This window comes from Poromitra crassiceps (genome assembly GCF_964638095.1).
Source record: "Poromitra crassiceps genome assembly, chromosome: 18".
Classification (NCBI taxonomy): domain Eukaryota; kingdom Metazoa; phylum Chordata; class Actinopteri; order Beryciformes; family Melamphaidae; genus Poromitra; species Poromitra crassiceps.
The window spans coordinates 29917620-29939269 of NC_139636.1; the positions used below are offsets into that span (position 1 = coordinate 29917620).

At 43.7% G+C, this 21650-nt stretch overlaps 1 protein-coding gene across 1 annotated transcript; it reads right to left on the reverse strand.

Moving 5' to 3' along the window:
* Positions 1-5312: 5312 nt before the first annotated feature.
* Positions 5313-21403, reverse strand: LOC310793072 (aminopeptidase N-like; the record flags this gene model as incomplete). Its single annotated transcript, XM_083654818.1, has 23 exons — positions 5313-5477; positions 5567-5648; positions 5766-5906; positions 6641-6808; positions 7000-7110; positions 7855-7946; positions 8118-8265; positions 8524-8579; positions 8699-8829; positions 10325-10404; positions 11220-11392; positions 11479-11544; positions 11839-11904; positions 12116-12259; positions 12411-12524; positions 12831-12985; positions 13366-13492; positions 13980-14116; positions 14661-14803; positions 15722-15908; positions 19105-19221; positions 19758-19858; positions 21264-21403. The coding sequence occupies 23 exons, from the start codon at positions 21401-21403 to the stop codon at positions 5313-5315; spliced, it is 2844 nt and encodes a 947-aa protein (XP_083510944.1).
* Positions 21404-21650: the final 247 nt, after the last annotated feature.

Genomic DNA, 21650 nt, shown 5'->3' on the forward strand with positions numbered 1-21650 from the left:
AATGGGAACTCGCAATATTAAGAAAAAGCCAAGTACTACTTTCAGCTCTCTATTTGAAACACCTTCGTCAATGGTTTTGTACAGGGAGGGATGGTCAACTTGTTCTGTTCAGGATGGCTTTTGGGTTTAGGTGTGTGAACAAGTTGTAGGCTACATGTTTACTGTAAGGAAAGTTCGCTCCTTAGGCCGGAGATATACTTGCTTTGCGTACGCTCCGAATGGACACAGGATACGCCATCTTGTGCATGCGAACGCGTACTTAAAGCAAGTATATCTTCAGCCTCAGATGAGACAAAGAATCTATAGAGACATAGTTGGAATCCTCTGGTCAACATCTTAAAAGATACTGGTGGCCAATTAGAAAAGAAAAAGTAAATTTGTGGCTCAAAGCTTTGGCCAAACAATGATGATGATGAATGATGATTTGACTTTTGTCTTCCAAATGTCTACTTGTTCTATTTTGTTAGTTCCACATCATGATCCATACTTAGAACCCTACAGAACCCTACAGTACCCTATACAGTAGCATGTATTTGATCATTTCAAGTATCAAGACCACTGACCTGCGATAGATTTGTTCCAGTGCTGTTTCCCAAGCAGTCTCAAAGATCTTGCTGCAGCATCAAAGTCATGGTCAGGTTTGAGTTGAAGACCACCACCTGCTCCATCCAATACTGTATAGTAGTCTGAGCTCCAACCCTCCCTCTTCCCTTCTGATGTCGTTTCTCTATGACTATATTGTCTTCCTTCCGCTGGAATCCAGTCTTGTATTACCAACATCCTAAGTTGAAAGGCAGAACTAGGACCGCATATTAGGGCCATTAGGTGGTTTTTGTTAGAGAGGGAGGTAATATTCCAAGAAAAAAACTCAAAATGTCTGAGATGCAAATCCAAAATGTATGAGAAACACTGAGGGGGGTGCTCTTGGCGTGGGGGGCGTGGGCATTTTTGGCAAGGGACCACGTTGCTTCACTTTGCAAGGTACAGTAGGATCCACCAGGTGGCAGACTTCAGTCTCCACATCACAGAGACCCCGGAAATGATGCCACATGTCAGGAGGAGCACCAAACATCAAAATTAAGAAATGATTTCTCGTATTTTTCTGACTTAAATCTTAGAAGTGCTGAGTTGTTCCTCTGAATATTACTCCCTCCTCCTGGTTGTGGTAAATAGAAATTCACCTACAATGGTCCCAGTTGTACAAAGCAGAGTTCTATACAAAAGAGTTCTATACAGAACGCTGGCAAAATCAATCTGATTCAGAACTCTTTGCAGCACTGAACTGATCTTCTGAACAGAGATACAGTAGGCAGTCTGGCTTAAAGAGTTCAGACCTGCAATGCCTCAAACTAACCTGGCTCAAATATTATTTGCAGATAATCACTGTCTTTTTTCTTCTTTTTTGATTTGTATTGATTTGTCTGAGTGTGGTGTTCTGCCCCTGTGCACCTGCAGCCTGTGTACCTGCAGCCTGTGTACCTGCAGCCTGTGTAGTACTGGATGTTGTTTGAGTTCAGAATCATGCGTCACGCCTGCCTGCACCGCAGCTTTAGAGTATTTTTACAGAACCGATAAAAGCAAAGCTGTAGGGATGAGTCTGTCTGTTGGGTCTGTTTATGTTGCTTATATTCAATCAGTCTGTTCAATCTGCTCTGATATTTTAAGTCTGTTATATATCCGATCAGAATCCAAAACATATTTATTTTCCCCATGTCTCAATGTCTGTCATCTCTTATGTTCCCTATTCAATCCTGTCTTTTTTCTTTAGCTCTATCCTGTTTTCTATTCCATCTTTCTCCTTCTATCTCCTCTCTTAGGATGAGTTGTCTCCATCCTAAAAGGTATCATGATGTGCTATCTTCTTGTGGAGGAGATTGACAATCAGCACATAGTTGGTCGTGTCTTGCTATCTGTTCCTATATTGTTACTTCCCTTCTTCCCCTGCTTTACCTTCTTTCTCTTGTTTCTGAAATCACAAACTGCAACTCAATCATGTGGCTGATCTGTATTTTGTAATGTTCTTGTAAATGTTCATGTTAAAGGGATAGTTCACCTCAAAATCAAAAATACATATATTTCCTCTTACTTATAGTGCTACATGTATATATCCATCCAGATCATTCTGGTGTGAGTTTTGGAGATATAGGCCTTAGAGATGTCTGCCTTCTCTCCAGTACAATGGAAGTGGATGGCACTCGGCTTGTGGTGCTGAAAGCGCCAAAGAAATTACATTTGATAAAAACGCAACAGCAATGTCTCTTTCCAGAATTCATGACCGGGTTACTCTGTATTAATACTACTGTATTAATACTACTGTATTGTATTGTATTGTATTGTATTGTATTGTATTGTATGAGGTGCGTTCGGAAATAGCACTCCGAGCGCCCGGAGCGTACACTGGACCGTTCGTAAATTGGGAGTGCCGTTGTGATGTACCGTACCTTCGCGCTCTTATTTCGGTGTAGAGCATCGGAGTGGATTTACGAACGCACCACTTGTATTGTATTGTATTGTCGATGGATAAATAGCACTACAGGTAAGGGGGGGGGGGGGGGGGGTATGTTTGATTTTGGGGTGAACTGTCCCTTTAAAGCCTGTTAAAGAAATCTTATTACAGAGATATAAGAGGATAATGTATGGAACGGGCGTGGGGGTGGGTGGGGTCTTATTGTTGTGCCCATGCTGGTTGTGTATCTGACTGACTGACCGACTGCATGTCTGTGTGTTGTTCTCTCTTATGGGTAATGTTTCAATGTGTCTTCAACATGACGTGTCGTTTCCAAATATTGTCGAGCGGTTTCCTTAAAAAAAGAAAGAAATTAATTTGTCTTTAGACTTTTGATAGTAACTTCTGTTTCCCAAAAGCATCGTTGGTTGGTAGACCGTGGACACTTCTGATCTTTTAGTGACATCTTATTGCTAAGAGGTTGTTCTATGGTAACTATCTTAAAGGAACACTCCGCCCATTTTAAACCAGCTTTGTATCATTAGAACATCAGTAGTATATCAGAAAACTGTAAACGGTTTTGAAGTCTGTCATTTAATTTGACAGTTATTGAGTGTTAAAGTGTGGACCAATGACATCACTGGTCCACACTAACTCAAATTAATAACTCATTAACTCAAATCAACTCTCAATAACTGTCAAACTATTCATCATTCATCTAGTTTGACAGTTATTGAGAGTTGATTTGCATTAATGAGTTATTAATTTGAGTTAGTGTGGACCAGTGATGTCACTGGTCCACACTTTAACACTCAATAACTGTCAAATTAAATGACAGACTTCAAAACCGTTTACAGTTTTCTGATATACTACTGATGTTCTAATGATACAAAGCTGGTTGAAAATGGGCGGAGTGTTCCTTTAATGTGTAGCAGTAAAATGTCACCGACCAGACAAAAAAGGACACAACTTCCAACCGGAACCTTCCTCTGCTGCCCATCCATTTGTTTTGCTTTGGGTGAACCGGGGGGCTGCGAAGCTCGAGCTGATGGTCTTTGTGAAAGCCAGCCCCCGCACGATGTTTACTGTGTATCTTACCATACGATAAGAAAACCTTCACTTCCGTCGCTTTGTCTGGCTTTCCACTAACTGTCACCGTCACCACTTTAGCTCCATTGGATGCATACGCTGTTTCCTGTCTTGTCTTGCAATGTGGTGGCACACATCAACTGTTCCAGGCAGAGGAGACTGTGTTCCAAGGCCGAGCGATATGTTCAATGTCACCAATGTTTTTTCTGTTGTTGTGGAACTACCAAACAGCTGCACTGACTGAAGCTTCTTTAGCCGCCCGACAAAGACGCTACACACAAAATCACATTCGAAATGCACTGCATTCACTCACCGAAGAAAATCATGTTAGATGGTATAGAGACTTTGACATTTTTAACATTTTTAACATATTATGTTTCTTGTCCAGTCACTCTTCAAATTGCGGGAATCACATTTTCTGCTTTTGTTCTTCAGCCACTCAACAACAAAAAAAGAAAAACTTTAACTGATGAACTTAACTGATTTCAATATTTCCTACAGTTAATGTTGTGTCATCATTGTTTTAATGACTTTAAACCGCCATCATGGACTTGATGCATGGACTTCAGCATTTTGTGTGTGATTTTGTCGATGCTTCTAATCTATTACCTGTGGCTTTGATATGAACAGTGAAATGGCTTATGAATACAATGTTTGTTTTTGAGTTCTATATATGTGTTTATTCATTCAGCCCTGTCGTCTGTGTCTGCCATCACTGTCAAACACAAAGTAATAAAAAGCCATAATTTCTTCTTTGTTTTTATACTTTCTATGTTAAGATATTTGTCTTTTGATTTGTGGAGGAGGAGAGATTTATTCCGTGCAAAATGTGTTGCGGTTAGTTTTTATTTTTTGTTTTGGTTATTGTATTTTTCTGTGGCTGTGACAAATGAAACCAATAAAATGAATTCATCATTGCACTGGGTGTCTTGTAGGTTTGGTAAGGAATATATTAAAACATACAGTAGTACTGTACAAGGTATTTCAGTGAGGTTTTGTCTTGAGTGCCAGGAATCAATGATGAAACAGCTCACATGTTCTCATGTCATCCAGTCACCTTCAGAAAAAATACAGATTTCAGTAGAATAGTCTCATACTCTCAAGAAAGTGGACATTTAATAGATCAAAGACCTCATACATCGGAAACAATGATATTTAATCTTGGAAATCGACATGTATGTAAACACCTACGTATGTAAACATTGCACATGAGGTGAAAAACCGAGGGGTTCTATAAATCCAGTTAAGCCTACTAGAACAAGGCCAGTGGGGAAAATTAAGATGAGGGTTCCTACTTCCTAGTATGCAGGTCTGGAAAGTCTGGAAAATTATTAAAAATTAATTTGATCATTTCCAGCTCTTAAATAGTTTGGAAATTTGGAGAGAGAAAGAAAAGGTCTGAAAAAAGTTGTGGTTCAGGTCCAACACACATAATAATTGTTCTTGTATATCCAGTTTTTGTTGATGTATAGAATAATGTTAGGGTCTGCACCAAAATCACATCCAGTCAAGAACATAGGGTCTGCCTGGGAAAAATATGTAATTTTAAAATGGAAAGCGCGTAGAGACCTTGCTAATCATCATCTCACATATTCCGAGATTTGTGGCTGTGAAGGCCTGGATTTATTTTTATTTTATTTTATTGATTTATTTATGTGTAGGAACCCTGCATGCTTGTAGTTTATAGATGGAAACTGCACACACAGCTTCACCCAGTTGGCAGATTATATCATTCAGGTTTACAAATTGATGGTGATCTCTCTCCCTCTCCCTCTCATCAGACAGTCTGCTGTACAGTCTGACTGCTAAACCAGTCCAGGACCTCCTGCTTGTTCTGCTGTAGCCAGTTGATGTTAGCTGCTGTCTTCTCCAAGGCCTGCTGCATAGCCAGAGCAGCTGAGCCAAAGCCCACAGCGCTGTGCTCCGTCTCAAACTCCTTCAGCTGCCGGGAAAACAGTTAAGACAGTTAGCTTGACATTCATCAATCAGCGAGGTATGAATGAATGTTAGATAGCGAGCACTGCACTGTACCTGCTGGAGCTCAGCTGGAGTAGAGAAGCGTGCGGTGACTCCACTGATCAGACTGGCGAAGGAGAAGGAGCCCACACCATATCTGAAAAAGTTGAGTTGTAAATGGGTTTAGTTGGTACTATGTAGCTTTGAAATACAGTGACAATACAAATCTTGAATATTGAAACACAAACGCACACCTATTCAGTGCAACACTCACTGTGTGAACATGTAGTTCCAGTGTTCCCTGATGAAGGCCCAGGCCAGGTCCTGTCCCTCTCTGTTCCCGGCGACAGAGACGATGACTGAGGTGGCGTCCTGCTTACGGATCATCTCTGCCTGTAAGGAGTAAGACAGATACCTGGAAAAGTGGAGAAGACAGGAGAACATAGGACATGTCTATACAGATACACTCAGACAAGAACACTGTGTAAAGGAAGGCCGTGCCGATTTTCAAACCCACTTTGTATATCATAATATAATTATAAGCAGATGGACAGTGCTTATCTTCTCTATATGTTTTCCACACAGAGAGATATCCGTTTGTCGGACTGCAGAAACTCCGCCCCCGCCAGCTGGTATGAGTGGCTTGTTAAGGCTCTCTATGTGATTCTCCGTGGATGTGCGCATACAGAAAAAGTAAACAATAACAGCTGCCCTCGAACATCTGTTCACTTCCGCGTCCAGAATGACGCGTCAGTATGTCACGGATGATGTCACAATGTCTATGACATCGTCAGTCAATGTGCGGACTCCACTTTTCTCTCACTACTACTGATCACTCACTGACGTTATCAGTGATGCGAAGTTGGGCAATTGTGCGCTGAGTGATGTCACTCGAGCATGATGTGATCAGTGATGGTCACTTGAGCAATTGTGATGTCATCAGTGAGTGATGTCATCAGTGATGCGAAATTGAGCAATCGTGTGACTACTGCAATTGACTACAACCATTCTTTAATCTAAGCCTAAAGTCCTAATCTTAAACTAGCCCTTTGTAGAAGTGAGGACCTGCCACAATGTCCTTTCTCCATCTCACACACCTCTTCAGCAGGTCTGTGTTGTTGGTGCAGGCCAGAGCGGACATGAGTTTACCTCTTCAGCAGGTCTGTGTTGTTGGTGCAGGCCAGAGCGGACATGAGTTTGCCGGCCTCACTGGCGAGGGTAGCGTTCTTGAACTGGGACCAGCCAAACTCCCACTCTGCAGCGCCACCTGCTGCCATGGCACTGCAGTACACCGTCGAACGCAGGTTGGGATGAATCCTGACAAGATGATAAGGAGCAATTGATTGGTCCAATGGTAAAAAGAAAAAAGGAGTACTTGCAAAGTGGGGACAACGTAAAGTCTAACAACGTAATTTCATAGAGATAGATAGATACATAGATAGATAGATAGATAGATAGATAGATAGATAGATAGATAGATAGATAGATAGATAGATAGATTTACTAACTCATTCTGTTGAGGATTGTCCATCCACTGTTTGAACCATGTGGTAGTCAGATTTTGGCATTCAACTACTCCAGTTCTGCAGGCCATACGAATAGCATTCACCTGGTTGTACCTGTAGAGGAGAGAAACATGCCAAACCACCAGCTCGACTTCACTCGACTTCACTCATTCAATGGTAAATGGCCTGCATTTATATAGCGCTTTTACACAAAGACATTTACAATGTGTAGGTACATTTCCCCATTCACACAGACATTCATACACACCCCGATGGTGGCAAGCTACTACGTTGGCACAACCATCGGGAGCAATTTGGGGTGCCCAAGGATACTGCAGACATGCAGACTGGAGGAGGCAGGGATCGAACCACCGACCTCTTTTATCAACGAATGTCACCAGCCACTGTGAGCATGTGTGTGTGTGTGTGTGTGTGTGTGTGTGTGTGTGTCTGTGTGTGTGTGTGTGTGTGTGTCTGTGTGTGTGTGTGTGTGTGTGTGTGTGTGTGTGTGTGTGTGTGTGTGTGTGTGTGTGTGTGTGTGTGTGTGTGTGTGTGTGCATGTGTTGTGGTTGTGTGACAAATAAAGATGGGTTTGTGCGTCCAGTTCTTCAAATCGATTAGTGGCTCTACCTCCTGAGCTACAGCCGCCCCTTAAATCGCCCATAAAATCACTTGCGATGATTGGCTGCGAGCAAAACCATACACCTCGATTTTGTCTTTTCTTTTCTTTCTTTCTACATCTGTGTACAAAAAGGATCGAATGCAGGTTATCGTTTGACTGGAGAACTTTTTTAAATACTTTGGTTATTTTGGTCGATATCACCCAGCCCTAATGTAGTGTGTCCAGGCAGCACTCACTGGTCTGTGTGTCTGTCTGGAACATGAGACCAGTCTGATGTCATGTTCTTGAAGTAGAGGAAGAGAGGAGTCACCAGCTTCCTCATGTAGTCCTGCAAATATTGCAAATATTTTATTTGATATCACTTAGTCATGCACAACATATATAAATGCAAGCATATCTATTAAAATAATAATAATCATAAAATATTTTTTTCTCTCAATTTCACAAAATGTCAAGGATTTCAAGCCCCCGTGGGAAAGCTGACACACAGATACTGTACCTGCATAGGCTGATAGACCTCACTGCGGTCAAACATGAGGTAGTAATAATGCATGTTGTCCAGTGCAGACTTCCAGGGCATGTAGTCCGTCTCCCCGGACAGGTAGCTGGTGGTCCTCAGGGCGAGAGAGGTATGGAGCAGCTTGGCCCTGGAGAGAGAGAGAGAGAGAGAGAGAGAGAGAGAGGACAGCCACATGCTTTACTTACACCATCTCATACTAATCATTATTCATATAAAAATAGAAGTGGGGACGCCAGTCACATGACTTGGACTCGGGTCACAAGTGTAATTGCTTGAGACTTGACTTGATGCATGAAGTTGCCTTGGGTCCTGGAGACTTGAGGACTTGACTTTGACTTGTACTTTGATGACTTGAAAGGGTTTCTAAAGTCTTACACTGGCCTACCTGGCCAGATTGAAAGCATCATCCACAAGTTGGAGTCTGTTGATCAGCGGTATCACCTGCAAAACAAACAAAAAGGAAGTGGAATGCTTTGGGAGGGCAGCAGATACATACAGACAATTCAATTCAATATGAGAAAGAAAATGATCTGATTGATCTGTTTGAAGCGACTGTTTACCTGGTGCTCTGTATTCAGTTGTGTGAGGAGTCTCTCCCAGTTTCCCAGATCGTAGTTGACCCGGTAATAACCAGTCACATTAACGTTGGCTAGAACCCAGTCACCACCACTCCTCATCTCCAGGTTTACCACTGACAGAGGAAGACAGATAGAGAGAGAGAGAGAGAGAGAGAGAGAGAGAGATAGAGATAGAGAGAGAGAGAGAGAGATAGAGAGAGAGAGAGAGAGAGAGACTGTAACTGTAACTATATAATATTGAATTATCTAACATGTTGATCATTACAAGCTGAGTTGCATTTATTCTGTACAAGCGGCAACCTCAGGCTTGGACAGATGAAGCCAATGCGGAAGTGCCAAAAACTGCAGTTCCTCAAATAACCACTTGAGGCTGGCTGCAAAAGGGAGCCAATCCCCATTCACCCCCATGTTAAAATGCCCGACTTTACAGCATAACCATATTTACATCTCACCCCGTTTAGAGTAAAATAGAGTTACTTTTGGGGTGTATAACAATATCTATGAATTTAACCATTTTTGCCGTAAAATATTTGTATACAATAATCCATTTCATATATGGGAGACCTTAGAGAAGAGGAAAAACGTGTTTTGTTCTATGGGAGTATCTCAAAATCGAAGGCCCTTTTTGACAGTTAATCACTAGGTTACAGGGAGTTTTTCTTCCCAGTACACACCTTACCTCCAAAGCATTACAGCAGTATGCTAACCAAGCCGCGTTCCGATCAGCTAGTAGTTCCCAGCGAAGGGACTGCACAGGGGATTCAGCCTGAATACCCTGTGCAGTCCCCTTCACTGGGAACTAAAATAGCTCTATGTTATTCCCTACCTGTCTTCTCCATCAGCTCTATGCTATTCCCTACCTGTCTTCTCCATCAGCTCTATGCTATTCCATACCTGTCTTCTCCATCAGCTCTATGTTATTCCCTACCTGTCTTCTCCATCAGCTCTATGCTATTCCCTACCTGTCTTCTCCATCAGCTCTATGTTATTCCCTACCTGTCTTCTCCATCAGCTCTATGCTATTCCCTACCTGTCTTCTCCATCAGCTCTATGTTATTCCATACCTGTCTTCTCCATCAGCTCTATGTTATTCCCTACCTGTCTTCTCCATCAGCTCTATGCTATTCCCTACCTGTCTTCTCCATCAGCTCTATGCTATTCCCTACCTGTCTTCTCCATCAGCTCTATGTTATTCCATACCTGTCTTCTCCATCAGCTCTATGCTATTCCCTACCTGTCTTCTCCATCAGCTCTATGTTATTCCATACCTGTCTTCTCCATCAGCTCTATGTTATTCCCTACCTGTCTTCTCCATCAGCTCTATGCTATTCCCTACCTGTCTTCTCCATCAGCTCTATGCTATTCCCTACCTGTCTTCTCCATCAGCTCTATGTTATTCCCTACCTGTCTTCTCCATCAGCTCTATGTTATTCCCTACCTGTCTTCTCCATCAGCTCTATGTTATTCCATACCTGTCTTCTCCATCAGCTCTATGTTATTCCCTACCTGTCTTCTCCATCAGCTCTATGTTATTCCCTACCTGTCTTCTCCATCAGCTCTATGCTATTCCCTACCTGTCTTCTCCATCAGCTCTATGCTATTCCCTACCTGTCTTCTCCATCAGCCACCAGGGATCTCCTTGGACCTCACCTGACTTCATCCATCTGACAGGGATCAGCCACTCATAACTAAGGGGGGAAATATTATTTATTAAACATGAATTCATGATTCATAACACTTTACAATAAGGGTAATTAATTAAGGGTTATATACAGTAAAGCATAACAGCATGAACAGTTAACTAATGCGTCTAGTAATCACTTAGTAATGGTGTTCAGGTATTAATTTATGTTTTTTTTAATAGTTTAGGGTTAGTTAATGGTTACGGTTAGAATTAATACACATTAAAGACCCCCTAAAGTAATGTGTTACGATGTATATAAAATACTCGACTGAATAATAATTTGTGCTTTTCCCCACACAAAAAGATTATCTCGTTAAAATCCTTTAAAAAAAACTTGCCTTCCTTCAGCCTCATTAAAAATTCCAATCAGTGTTATCTAACTAGCCAATCACAGCGTACAAACAAGGGCTTTAACTGCTGAATACTGGACAGGGATTGGCTCCAGTGATGTCATGAATCATGCTCATTGAAAATGGCCTTTTCTGTGAGCACAGAGAAACTTTCCACTTTCAGCAGAGAAATGTGGAAACAACTTCTAGTGTCAAACTCTGCACAGACATCATTCTGCACAGTGAAGCTCAAACATTCAACTGAAGGAACAAGAAGCAAAATGTATTTTTGTCTTTAGGGGGTCTTTAGCATTAACTAAACACTTATTAATGCTTATTAAGCTAACCGTTAATTAATTACCCTTATTGTAAAGTGTTACCAAAGAGGGAAAGCAAGGAAGTATCTTATTTCAAGATGTTGCCACCCATTTTAAAAGAAAAAAAACAAATCCCTGAATATATTTTGCAGTGAAGCAGCCATGTTACGTACTCGTATGGTGATTTGACTGTGACGTTGGACTCTGGGTCAAGCAGAAAGTGCTTCTGGGACACGGTTCCTGTGGTGGTATCTATGGTTACCACAGGGAAGCCCATTTGCAGCACCCAGCGGTTCATGATGTCATGAACTCCACAAGGGAGGGACATACCGTTAGCTTCCACTGCCTATCGACAAAGGTAACAGAAGGTATATAGGCGCTAACACGTATCAGTGACTTATAAAAGAGTGAATCATTCATTAAAAATTCTACCTTTTGCAGATCGGCCCACAAGTCCGACCCTACTGTGTTGCCATACGCAAAGCGATTGAGGTATGTCTGGAGAAGAATACACAATCCAAATTGAGCACACTGTCACAATTAACTTCAGGCTGAACAACCAGACAACACAACAATTTAATCATGTGATTACAAAGTGCAAATCATATCATTTGGTGAGAGCTTGTGAAATTGTGATGGTCAAAAGTATCATTTGTGATTATTACTACAGCAGAATTAAATGATGAATGACGATGAATTAACATCAGCATTCATTTTTCTGCACCCACAATAAAATACATCACATTTGAGTATGATATCCCATCCCAAATACGTAAATATATAAATACATACACTGAGTCCTTGGACAAAGACTGGCTCTGAGAGGAAATCTGACAGCATCCTTAACACTGCTGCACCCTGCACACAGACAGAGAGAAGCCAGAGATGAACTGTACCAGAAGCGAATTATTACTACTTGTATTTACTCTATGTCACTTTATGTCACTATCTTACCTAATCAATGTTTAGAATGATTGACTAAAATAGCATCAGCTGTGTGTACCTTGCTGTATGAGATAGCATCAGCTGTGTGTACCTTGCTGTATGAGATAGCATCAGCTGTGTGTACCTTGCTGTATGAGATAGCATCAAACTGCGCACTGATCTGGTACGGCAGAGTGATGCTCTCCTCTTTAGAAGACAGCGGGTGAGAGGAGGCCAGGGCGTCGACCGCAAACACCCTGTGGACTTCGTCTAGTACTATCAAGTCTTTCTGGAGAGGGCAATACACAACTCTGCTGGTTAGTTATGGAGATATATACTGTATCTGGAAAGCTGGGGGAAAGGACAGGCATCAACTGCAAAAGCAAGTATTTTTTTTAGACAGAAATACTTTATAATTATGGACCGTTGGGAGTCCTCACCACATTCCATGCAGGTTCGGCGTAGTCCGCTCCCAGGTAGGAGACATAGGAGGCAAAACCCTCATTCAGCCAAACCTCATTCCACCACCGCAGAGTCACGAGGTTACCAAACCACTGGTCAAGAGGAAGCAACGACATTGATCAATCAATCAATCAATCAATCAATCAACCAATCAATCAATCAATCAATCAATCAATCAACTCAGTCAACTCAGTCATAGATAGATAGATACAGTAGATAGATAGATAGATAGATAGGTTGATAGATAGATAGATAGATAGATAGATAGATAGATAGATACAGTAGATAGATAGATAGATAGATAGATAGATAGATAGATAGATAGATAGATAGATACAGTAGATAGATAGATAGATAGATAGATAGATAGATAGATAGATAGATAGATAGCATCTCACCATGTGGGCCAGTTCGTGAGCGATGATGCTGGCCGTGGTCTCTTTGTTTCTGTTGGAGGAGGTCACAGGGTCGTAGAGCAGGTGTGTCTCTTTGTACGTCACCAGACCCCAGTTCTCCATCGCCCCCCAATAGAAGTCAGGCAGAGCTATTTGATCTGTGGGGCAGAACATAAGCTTCAGTGTAAGAGAGATGGTACTGTAGGACTAGAAGCTGAGGTTAGATCTTCCCCTCTATGTTGAAGATGTGTTACTGTTCATGTAATAACTTCCTATCAGTGTAATACATCACGGACCTATTCCACCACAAACACTGACTGAACAGGCTGGAATAGAGTGTGTGTGTGTGTGTGTGTGTGTGTGTGTGTGTGTGTGTGTGTGTGTGTGTGTGTGTGTGTGTGAGTGGTGGGTGTGAAATGGTCAGCCACCAAAAAAACAATGGGTGCTGCTGTGTTCACAGACAGAAGGAAAATGCAAACAATTTCACGCATAGCAGAGCACCGTGCAAAAATAACTGTTTCTCCCCAGGTGTGCTCACCTGACTTGGACAGAGGGTAGGAGGAGTTGTAGTACTGCTGGAAAAAGTCCAGTATGGGTCCAGTCAGGTTGAGGGCGTAGTGTCCCTGTCCCGCCTCAATGGCCTTCCTCCGAGCCCAGATACGGATCTGCAAAATAGCAATCTCTTATGTGCATCAATTATTATGTGTCGACACTTACAAAAGATACAAAAGCAGCCATTTATAGCCACCATGTAGGGATGTAGCCACACTTTGTGTGTGTGTGTGTGGTGTGTGTGTGTGTGTGTGTGTGTGTGTGTGTGTGTGTGTGTGTGTGTGTGTGTGTGTGTGTGTGTGTGCGTGCGTGTGCGTGTGTGTGTGGGAGCACGGGGGGGGTGCTTCACCCGACAGCGTAGGCGAAGCGTGGGCAACGATGTAATGCAGTATTACAGCATTACCTGGATTAGTAACTGTAATATAATTACTGTTTTGGAAATTGCCAAAAAGCCTCCTCAATAGTTACATAGTTACATTACATAGTTACTTACATTACATAGTTACATAGTTACATTACATAGTTTCTGAAAAGATAATCAGATTACAACACTGCAAATGAATGGATGAAATGAAAGGGTGAAACGTTGCTGTCAGTTACCAGCGTGTCTCCTTGTTCAGCTTGGAGGTGCAGGTAGTCACAGACGATCAGGGCCAGTAAATAGGAAGACATCCTCTTGGTGGGCTCAAAGCTGGTCTGTGTCACAGCTACTCCATTCACACTGCTGTTAACACCCTCTGAGAAAAGAACATGTAGACAGTGAAGGAACTTAATGTGATACAATATTACTATTTTGTTTATAAGAATATTTCGAATTTCACTCCATTTTCACAATTTGGGAAAAGTTTCTGGATTTTTCATGAGCAAAGTGATTATGGCGGCGTTAACATCTCTAGAAAAACAACCAATATTCAATGCATAATTAATCATATTAAGAATCAAAGGACCAAATTGAGGCCAGAAAGTTAATACAAATTCAGAAGGGAATCCTGAATCAAAACCTGGAGATTTGCCTCTGTTAGTACGTAACGCAGCTTCCAATTCACATAAAGATATTGGTTTCTCCAAAGAGAAGACTTCATTAGGAGATAGCTTGGCTAAACGAAGGTTAGCAAAAAAAGAGTTTGATTTAGAAGAATCAGGTGTTACTTCAGAGCTATAAAGATTAGAGAAAAAAGTACTAAACATATTATTGATTTGCGTGGGATCTGTCACCAAATCCCCCTGTGGTGATTTAATGGATGTGATATTGTACCTCTTTTTGAAGCGCACTGCACTGACCTCTCTCCATGCCGTTGGACAGGGCCACAGTTCCAGGGGAGTGGATGAGAGTGATGTGGAAGACGGCCTTCATCGCCGGCTCGTCAAAACAGGGGAAGGTCTTCCTGGCATGAGTCGGATGCATCTGAGTGGTGGCAACAACCCTGCAGGTGCATCAACACACCTGTTTACTGTGTACTAAATGTATGAGGTATAAAAAGCATATTTATGGAGTATGTGTATGATGCGACTTTGGAATAGAATACTGGGACTGAATACCAACAGAATCTCTAGAAAGGTCTTTGAGTGGGATATGATGGTAAACGGAGCATGGGCTAGGGACATGCATGATGTCCTTCTAAGAGCTGGGTTGGAAGATGATTTTCACAGAAAACAACCCATAGTTATTAGTGTAGTGAAATACATAATTTTTCAGAAAGTAAAGGATAAATGGGCATCAGATATATGTTACAAACCAAAACTTCGCACCTTCTGTGAAATAAAGCATGTGTACGGCACAGAGAATTATGTTTTGTATAATCTGTCTAAGAAAAAGCGGTCTCTATGTGCTCAAATCAGAGCTGGCTATACTTGGCCTTCATATTGAGACAGGCCGATTTGTGGGCACTGCTGAGGAGGATAGACTGTGCAGTCTGTGTGAACTTAAGGAAGTTGAAAACGAAACGCACTTTGTATTCTATTGTCCCTTCTATAATACTATCAGGCAGAGTTTTTTTTAATAAGGTAGACAAAGAAAATGAATTTGTGTGGTTGGAAGACTCTGAAAAATTCATACGGCTCTTCCAATATGAAACTTTTGCATTTGCCACTTTCTTAGAAAAGGCTTGGTTGATGAGGAGGAATGAAATGTATAGATAAAATAAGAAAAAGAAAATGTATATATTTTGTGTAACTGTGTCATATAATCCCATGTGGGATGGGCCACAATGTGGCATGACACGCAAATAAAATAATTATTAATTAATTAATTAATTCATGGTATAACCAGTCTCACTGAAACTACTCGCTGATTTCAAGTGAGGGAAGAAAACAAAGAATGATAGAGAACTCAGAGAACTTACTTTTGGACTCCATCTTCTTCATATCTGCTCCTGTAAAAACCCTCTAAGTCATCGGCTAGTTCTCCAGTAAATTCAGTATATAGCTGGTACGTCTGTCCTTCGGTTAATTGACCATTGAGTTGCAGGACCAGATACTGAGTGTCCGTCTGCAGCCAGGAGGACTTGATACTGGGAGGTGGCACACCACCTGGGGAAGAACGAGGAGAAGGGAAAGAAAGGGACAGAAAAAAGAGTTGTATGCTGTCGCCTACCTAAAATGTCAATGCTTCCAACAAATGTGAGAGAGGACAGAAAGAGAAATGGGTTGATTGTTGTTTTCCTTGTCATTTTTGTCTTTTCTTTCTTTTGAACAAAAGCGGTTTTGAGTTATAGTTGTCCACAACCATCAATTGCATTTTTTTTGTTATAGTCTGATTTAACGGAAGCAGGCTGATGGACTAAGCTCTGCCGACCATTTCAGTCAGCAGCGGAAGAAAATCCCTTTCCGCTTTCCTGCAAGCTCGCATTGGCTCCGACTGAGCGGCTGCAACCATTTATGGATTTCCTTTCCGCTCCCTGCGTGTTGAATCTGTCGATCTCAAATGCCTCCGCCGCTGTGGAACAACAACAACAACAACGCTAGCTCGATGCTACACGCTGCAAATGGCAAGTTTTGACGAAGATTTGGATTGTGCAATAAAGGATGGTTCGGAGGATGGTTGTAAAGGCAACGGAGCCTTTTTAGCCTTTTTCCCTGCTAGCCCAGAGTGGACGTATGACCAGCCAGACTCTCTCCCAGTCTGGCGAGCGAGACTTTTTGTTATAACTGCCCAGCCAGGAGTCAGTCCTGCAGGCTTGAGTCCCATCCACTGCGGGGCCTAATCCACACCGGGCTCTGAGAACTGTCCGAGGTGCTGAAGGCAGCAGTGCTCCAGCCCCATCCAGCACTGGGCAGGATCCGTGGCATGTTTTCCCAGGGCACCGGAAGATTTCCAGGTGGGTTGCTGGTTTACCTCCAGCGGGAGGCAGTGGCCTAAAGGAGATGGTACCTATCAGCCTGCAATTATCTGTCATTTCATACACCTGTTTACTGGCCTCTATTCAACCTGTTGGTCCACAGACTGTCAGTACTGAGTCATGATGAAGCTGTCAAACACCACAGATCTCCTCCATCTCCTGCCTCCCGCCGTGCTATTGCCAACTAAAGTATGTTGCTCTGTCTGTGAGCTTCAAGTCCTCTGCTTGTTTGTCTCTGTACTCTGAACCCTGTTTTTCGCTCACACAGATGGAGGCGTCTGATGTTTAGTTTTTTGAAACTTGAAGTCTTTTTAGTGTCTGGATTGTTGATTCGTCTAGAATTAACCTTACTCAAGTTTCTCTCTGAACAACTGCTCTTGTTTTCCATTCTGGATTCGAACCTGCAACTGTACTTATGTTTGATTTTGGAGTCAAGTAAAGATTGTAAACATACAATTTATCTCTGTCTCCTGCATCCCTGCAGCCTTTACATGGCTGTTACACTTGTCTGTACACTTGTTTTTGTCTGTGTACTTTACCTGTAGTGGTGGGCGTGGCCACGTGTGTGTTGTCCAGGCTTTACCTGTAGTGGTGGGTGTGGCCACGTGTGTGTTGTCCAGGCTTTACCTGTAGTGGTGGGCGTGGCCAGGTGTGTGTTGTCCAGGCTTTACCTGTAGTGGTGGGCGTGGCCAGGTGTGTGTTGTCCAGGCTTTACCTGTAGTGGTGGGCATGGCCACATGTGTGTTGTCCAGGCTTTACCTGTAGTGGTGAGTGTGGCCACGTGTGTGTTGTCCAGGTTTTACCTGTAGTGGTGGGTGTGGCCACGTGTGTGTTGTCCAGGCTTTACCTGTAGTGGTGGGCGTGGCCAGGTGTGTGTTGTCCAGGCTTTACCTGTAGTGGTGGGCGTGGCCACATGTGTGTTGTCCAGGCTTTACCTGTAGTGGTGGGTGTGGCCACGTGTGTGTTGTCCAGGCTTTACCTGTAGTGGTGGGCGTGGCCAGGTGTGTGTTGTCCAGGCTTTACCTGTAGTGGTGGGCGTGGCCACATGTGTGTTGTCCAGGCTTTACCTGTAGTGGTGAGTGTGGCCACGTGTGTGTTGTCCAGGTTTTACCTGTAGTGGTGGGTGTGGCCACGTGTGTGTTGTCCAGGCTTTACCTGTAGTGGTGGGCGTGGCCACATGTGTGTTGTCCAGGCTTTACCTGTAGTGGTGAGTGTGGCCACGTGTGTGTTGTCCAGGCTTTACCTGTAGTGGTGGGTGTGGCCACGTGTGTGTTGTCCAGGCTTTACCTGTAGTGGTGGGTGTGGCCACGTGTGTGTTGTCCAGGCTTTACCTGTAGTGGTGGGCGTGGCCAGGTGTGTGTTGTCCAGGCTTTACCTGTAGTGGTGGGCGTGGCCACGTGTGTGTTGTCCAGGCTTTACCTGTAGTGGTGAGTGTGGCCACGTGTGTGTTGTCCAGGCTTTACCTGTAGTGGTGGGCGTGGCCACGTGTGTGTTGTCCAGGCTTTACCTGTAGTGGTGGGCGTGGCCACGTGTGTGTTGTCCAGGTTTTACCTGTAGTGGTGGGTGTGGCCACGTGTGTGTTGTCCAGGCTTTACCTGTAGTGGTGGGTGTGGCCACGTGTGTGTTGTCCAGGCTTTACCTGTAGTGGTGAGTGTGGCCACGTGTGTGTTGTCCAGGCTTTACCTGTAGTGGTGGGTGTGGCCACGTGTGTGTTGTCCAGGCTTTACCTGTAGTGGTGGGTGTGGCCACGTGTGTGTTGTCCAGGCTTTACCTGTAGTGGTGGGCGTGGCCACATGTGTGTTGTCCAGGCTTTACCTGTAGTGGTGAGTGTGGCCACGTGTGTGTTGTCCAGGCTTTACCTGTAGTGGTGGGTGTGGCCACGTGTGTGTTGTCCAGGTTTTACCTGTAGTGGTGGGTGTGGCCACGTGTGTGTTGTCCAGGCTTTACCTGTAGTGGTGGGTGTGGCCACGTGTGTGTTGTCCAGGCTTTACCTGTAGTGGTGAGTGTGGCCACGTGTGTGTTGTCCAGGCTTTACCTGTAGTTGTGGGTGTGGCCAGGTGTGTGTTGTCCAGGCTTTACCTGTAGTGGTGAGTGTGGCCACGTGTGTGTTGTCCAGGCTTTACCTGTAGTGGTGAGTGTGGCCACATGTGTGTTGTCCAGGCTTTACCTGTAGTTGTGGGTGTGGCCAGGTGTGTGTTGTCCAGGCTTTACCTGTAGTGGTGAGTGTGGCCACGTGTGTGTTGTCCAGGCTTTACCTGTAGTGGTGAGTGTGGCCACGTGTGTGTTGTCCAGGCTTTACCTGTAGTGGTGAGTGTGGCCACGTGTGTGTTGTCCAGGCTTTACCTGTAGTGGTGAGTGTGGCCAGGTGTGTGTTGTCCAGGCTTTACCTGTAGTGGTGAGTGTGGCCAGGTGTGTGTTGTCCAGGATGGTGTAGTTGAGCTTGTTGGAATGGATAAGGATGAGATTGGTTTCTTCCACACACTTAAACTCTACAGTGGAATATCCTGGTGGATGGAAAATAACAGGGCTATTATTAGTGGGACGGCCTAATGAGCATTGTGCTGCTTGGCAAAGTTTATATATTGGATGCTCCAAAATTAGCTTTGAATTCCTTTATATCATTTCTCAAACATGATTTCCAGGAGAGGAGAATTATGAAGGATAGCCCAAAAATGCTGGCATAGATACATGGGAGATGCTGGTCAATAACAAAAACTTGGGATACCGAGTTGTGGTGTTGAGAACACAACTTTACTGGGTTGTGTTTCTCGACTTTTTTTCTAGAGTCTGCTATAGGATCAAATGAACTGTTTGTAATTTGATGTTGCTTGTGATCTGTCGTACAATTACAGTATGTTATCTGTGTTTGTTGTATGTATGTTTGTATAGGTGTTCATGATGCCAGCCATGCTATTTGTGCTCGTGTATGTAATGTATTGTCTATGTATTTTATGGTTGTGTTAAAAACAAAACAAAAAAACACACTATTCATCCTTCATGCAAGCACTGTACAGGTACACGCAGTGTGAGGCCTGCTCACCTGTGAAGATGTAGAGGCCGTTGTGGGCGGGGTCAGGGGTGAGGCGGGGCCACAGGGTCACATTGTAGGAGTCCGGGACCAACGTGGTAGGCAGGCGGTAGCTGGGGGAAACAAGCCACTGAATCAATCTACATCAGATGGGCACATCCAGGAAGTTGTGCTAGAAACACGTCACCGCCCCCTTTTCTGAGGAAGACCAGAGACACTCGCCATAGCCTTTAAAGGGATAATTCAGATTTTTTTTATGTGGGGTTGTGAGGTACTTGCCGACAGGACAGTCAGTGTACTACACGCAGTAGAATGCAGACAGCGTGGAGGCCGCATCATGCAACTAGAGCTGTCTGCTGAGTGTGAACGGGGTCACGAGCAAAAACGTAAGAAACAAACAACAGAAGAAAAAAACATAAAATGCTTCCATTGTTATTGTTGTGTCAGCTAGATTTAGCTAGACATCTTCTCTGTGAAGCCCTCTGAGACATGCATGTGAATTAGGGCTATACAGGGCATCCGGGTAGTGTAGCGCTAAAGTCCCTGCCTACCAACGCGAGGGGCACAGGTTCGCTTCCTCGTGTTACCTCCGGCTTCCATACAGGCACAATTGGCTCTTGTCTGCGGGAGGGAAGCCGGTTTGAGGGTATTAGTCCTGGTCGCTGCACTAGCGCCTCCTCTGGTCAGTCGGGGGACAGAGGGAAGAGAACTGTTTTGGAATAGTGTGATCCTCCCACGTGCTACGTCCTACCGGTGAGGCTCCAGCTGTCAGGTGAAAAGAAGCGGCTGGCTACTGCTCATGTCTGGGAGGAAGCATGGTGCTAGTCTACGGCTCTCCCCAGATCGGCAGAGGGTGGAGCAGCGAGTGGGGCAGCAGGGGGAATAATTGGCAAAGTACAATATATACAAAGCTATACAAATAGACTTGACTTGACTTGGAGTGCTGTCTGTTTGTCTGTTTGTTTGTCTGGCCGGAGTTGGTGCACTGTTGCTCTGATCACCTCTAAAATTTGCCAAATCATCGGGGCTCTTCATCATTGGTTGAGGGATGCCGGTAGGTCAGAATAGTTTAGGCTAGGCTATAGATTATTAGCTACAGCCTAACTGTAGGCCGTAGATTAGCTAGAGCAGAGGATTCCAAACTCTGAGACCCTGGGTCTCCTCTCAGAAATAGCATGGAAAAAGGCTCCATGGAAAAAGCTGCCTTCACTCTTATTCAGATTACTAAAATAACTCAAACTGAAATAACTCAAATAAATCACTCACTGAGCCTCCCCTCAAACTGTTTGAGCCCCCTGGGCCCTGAGGCCCAATTGGGTTGAAAATGAGGGGGATGGGGGACAGGGGGTTGATTTACATTGAAAATTGATTAATAAAAAGAAAAGAATACAAGTTTAAGATATGTCACTAAAATAGCAGAAATCATCGGCTATTGGGAGTTCCAATTGGGTGAATCAGTAATGTGTCGCAAAGAAAAGATTATAGCGGTCAAACTCCAGTTCAGACCAAATCTCCTACCTGTCCCAACTTGGAGCTGTGACATCATCACCACCACCTATCAGGGCAATAGTCCACAACGTGATGATAGTCGCCACAGAGACCAGGGTTAATACAATACCCAGGACCCCCAGCTTGGTGACTCGGCAAGCTCTCGCCATGACTTTGCAAAAACACCGCGAAGACGATAGAACTCTAGAAATATCTAAATAATAATGCAAAAAAACCGAAATGTCATGCTGAATAACAACTCAAAATGCAAATAGACCCGGTACGCCTCACTAACTGAGTTGGAGCAGAATGGCAAACAGCACTGAGTGCCAGCATTTAACTGCTGTTCCTCCCTGTCTATTTAAATACATTATAGACCCGCTCACCTGTTGGAAGGGAATGGATGATGTATTGGGG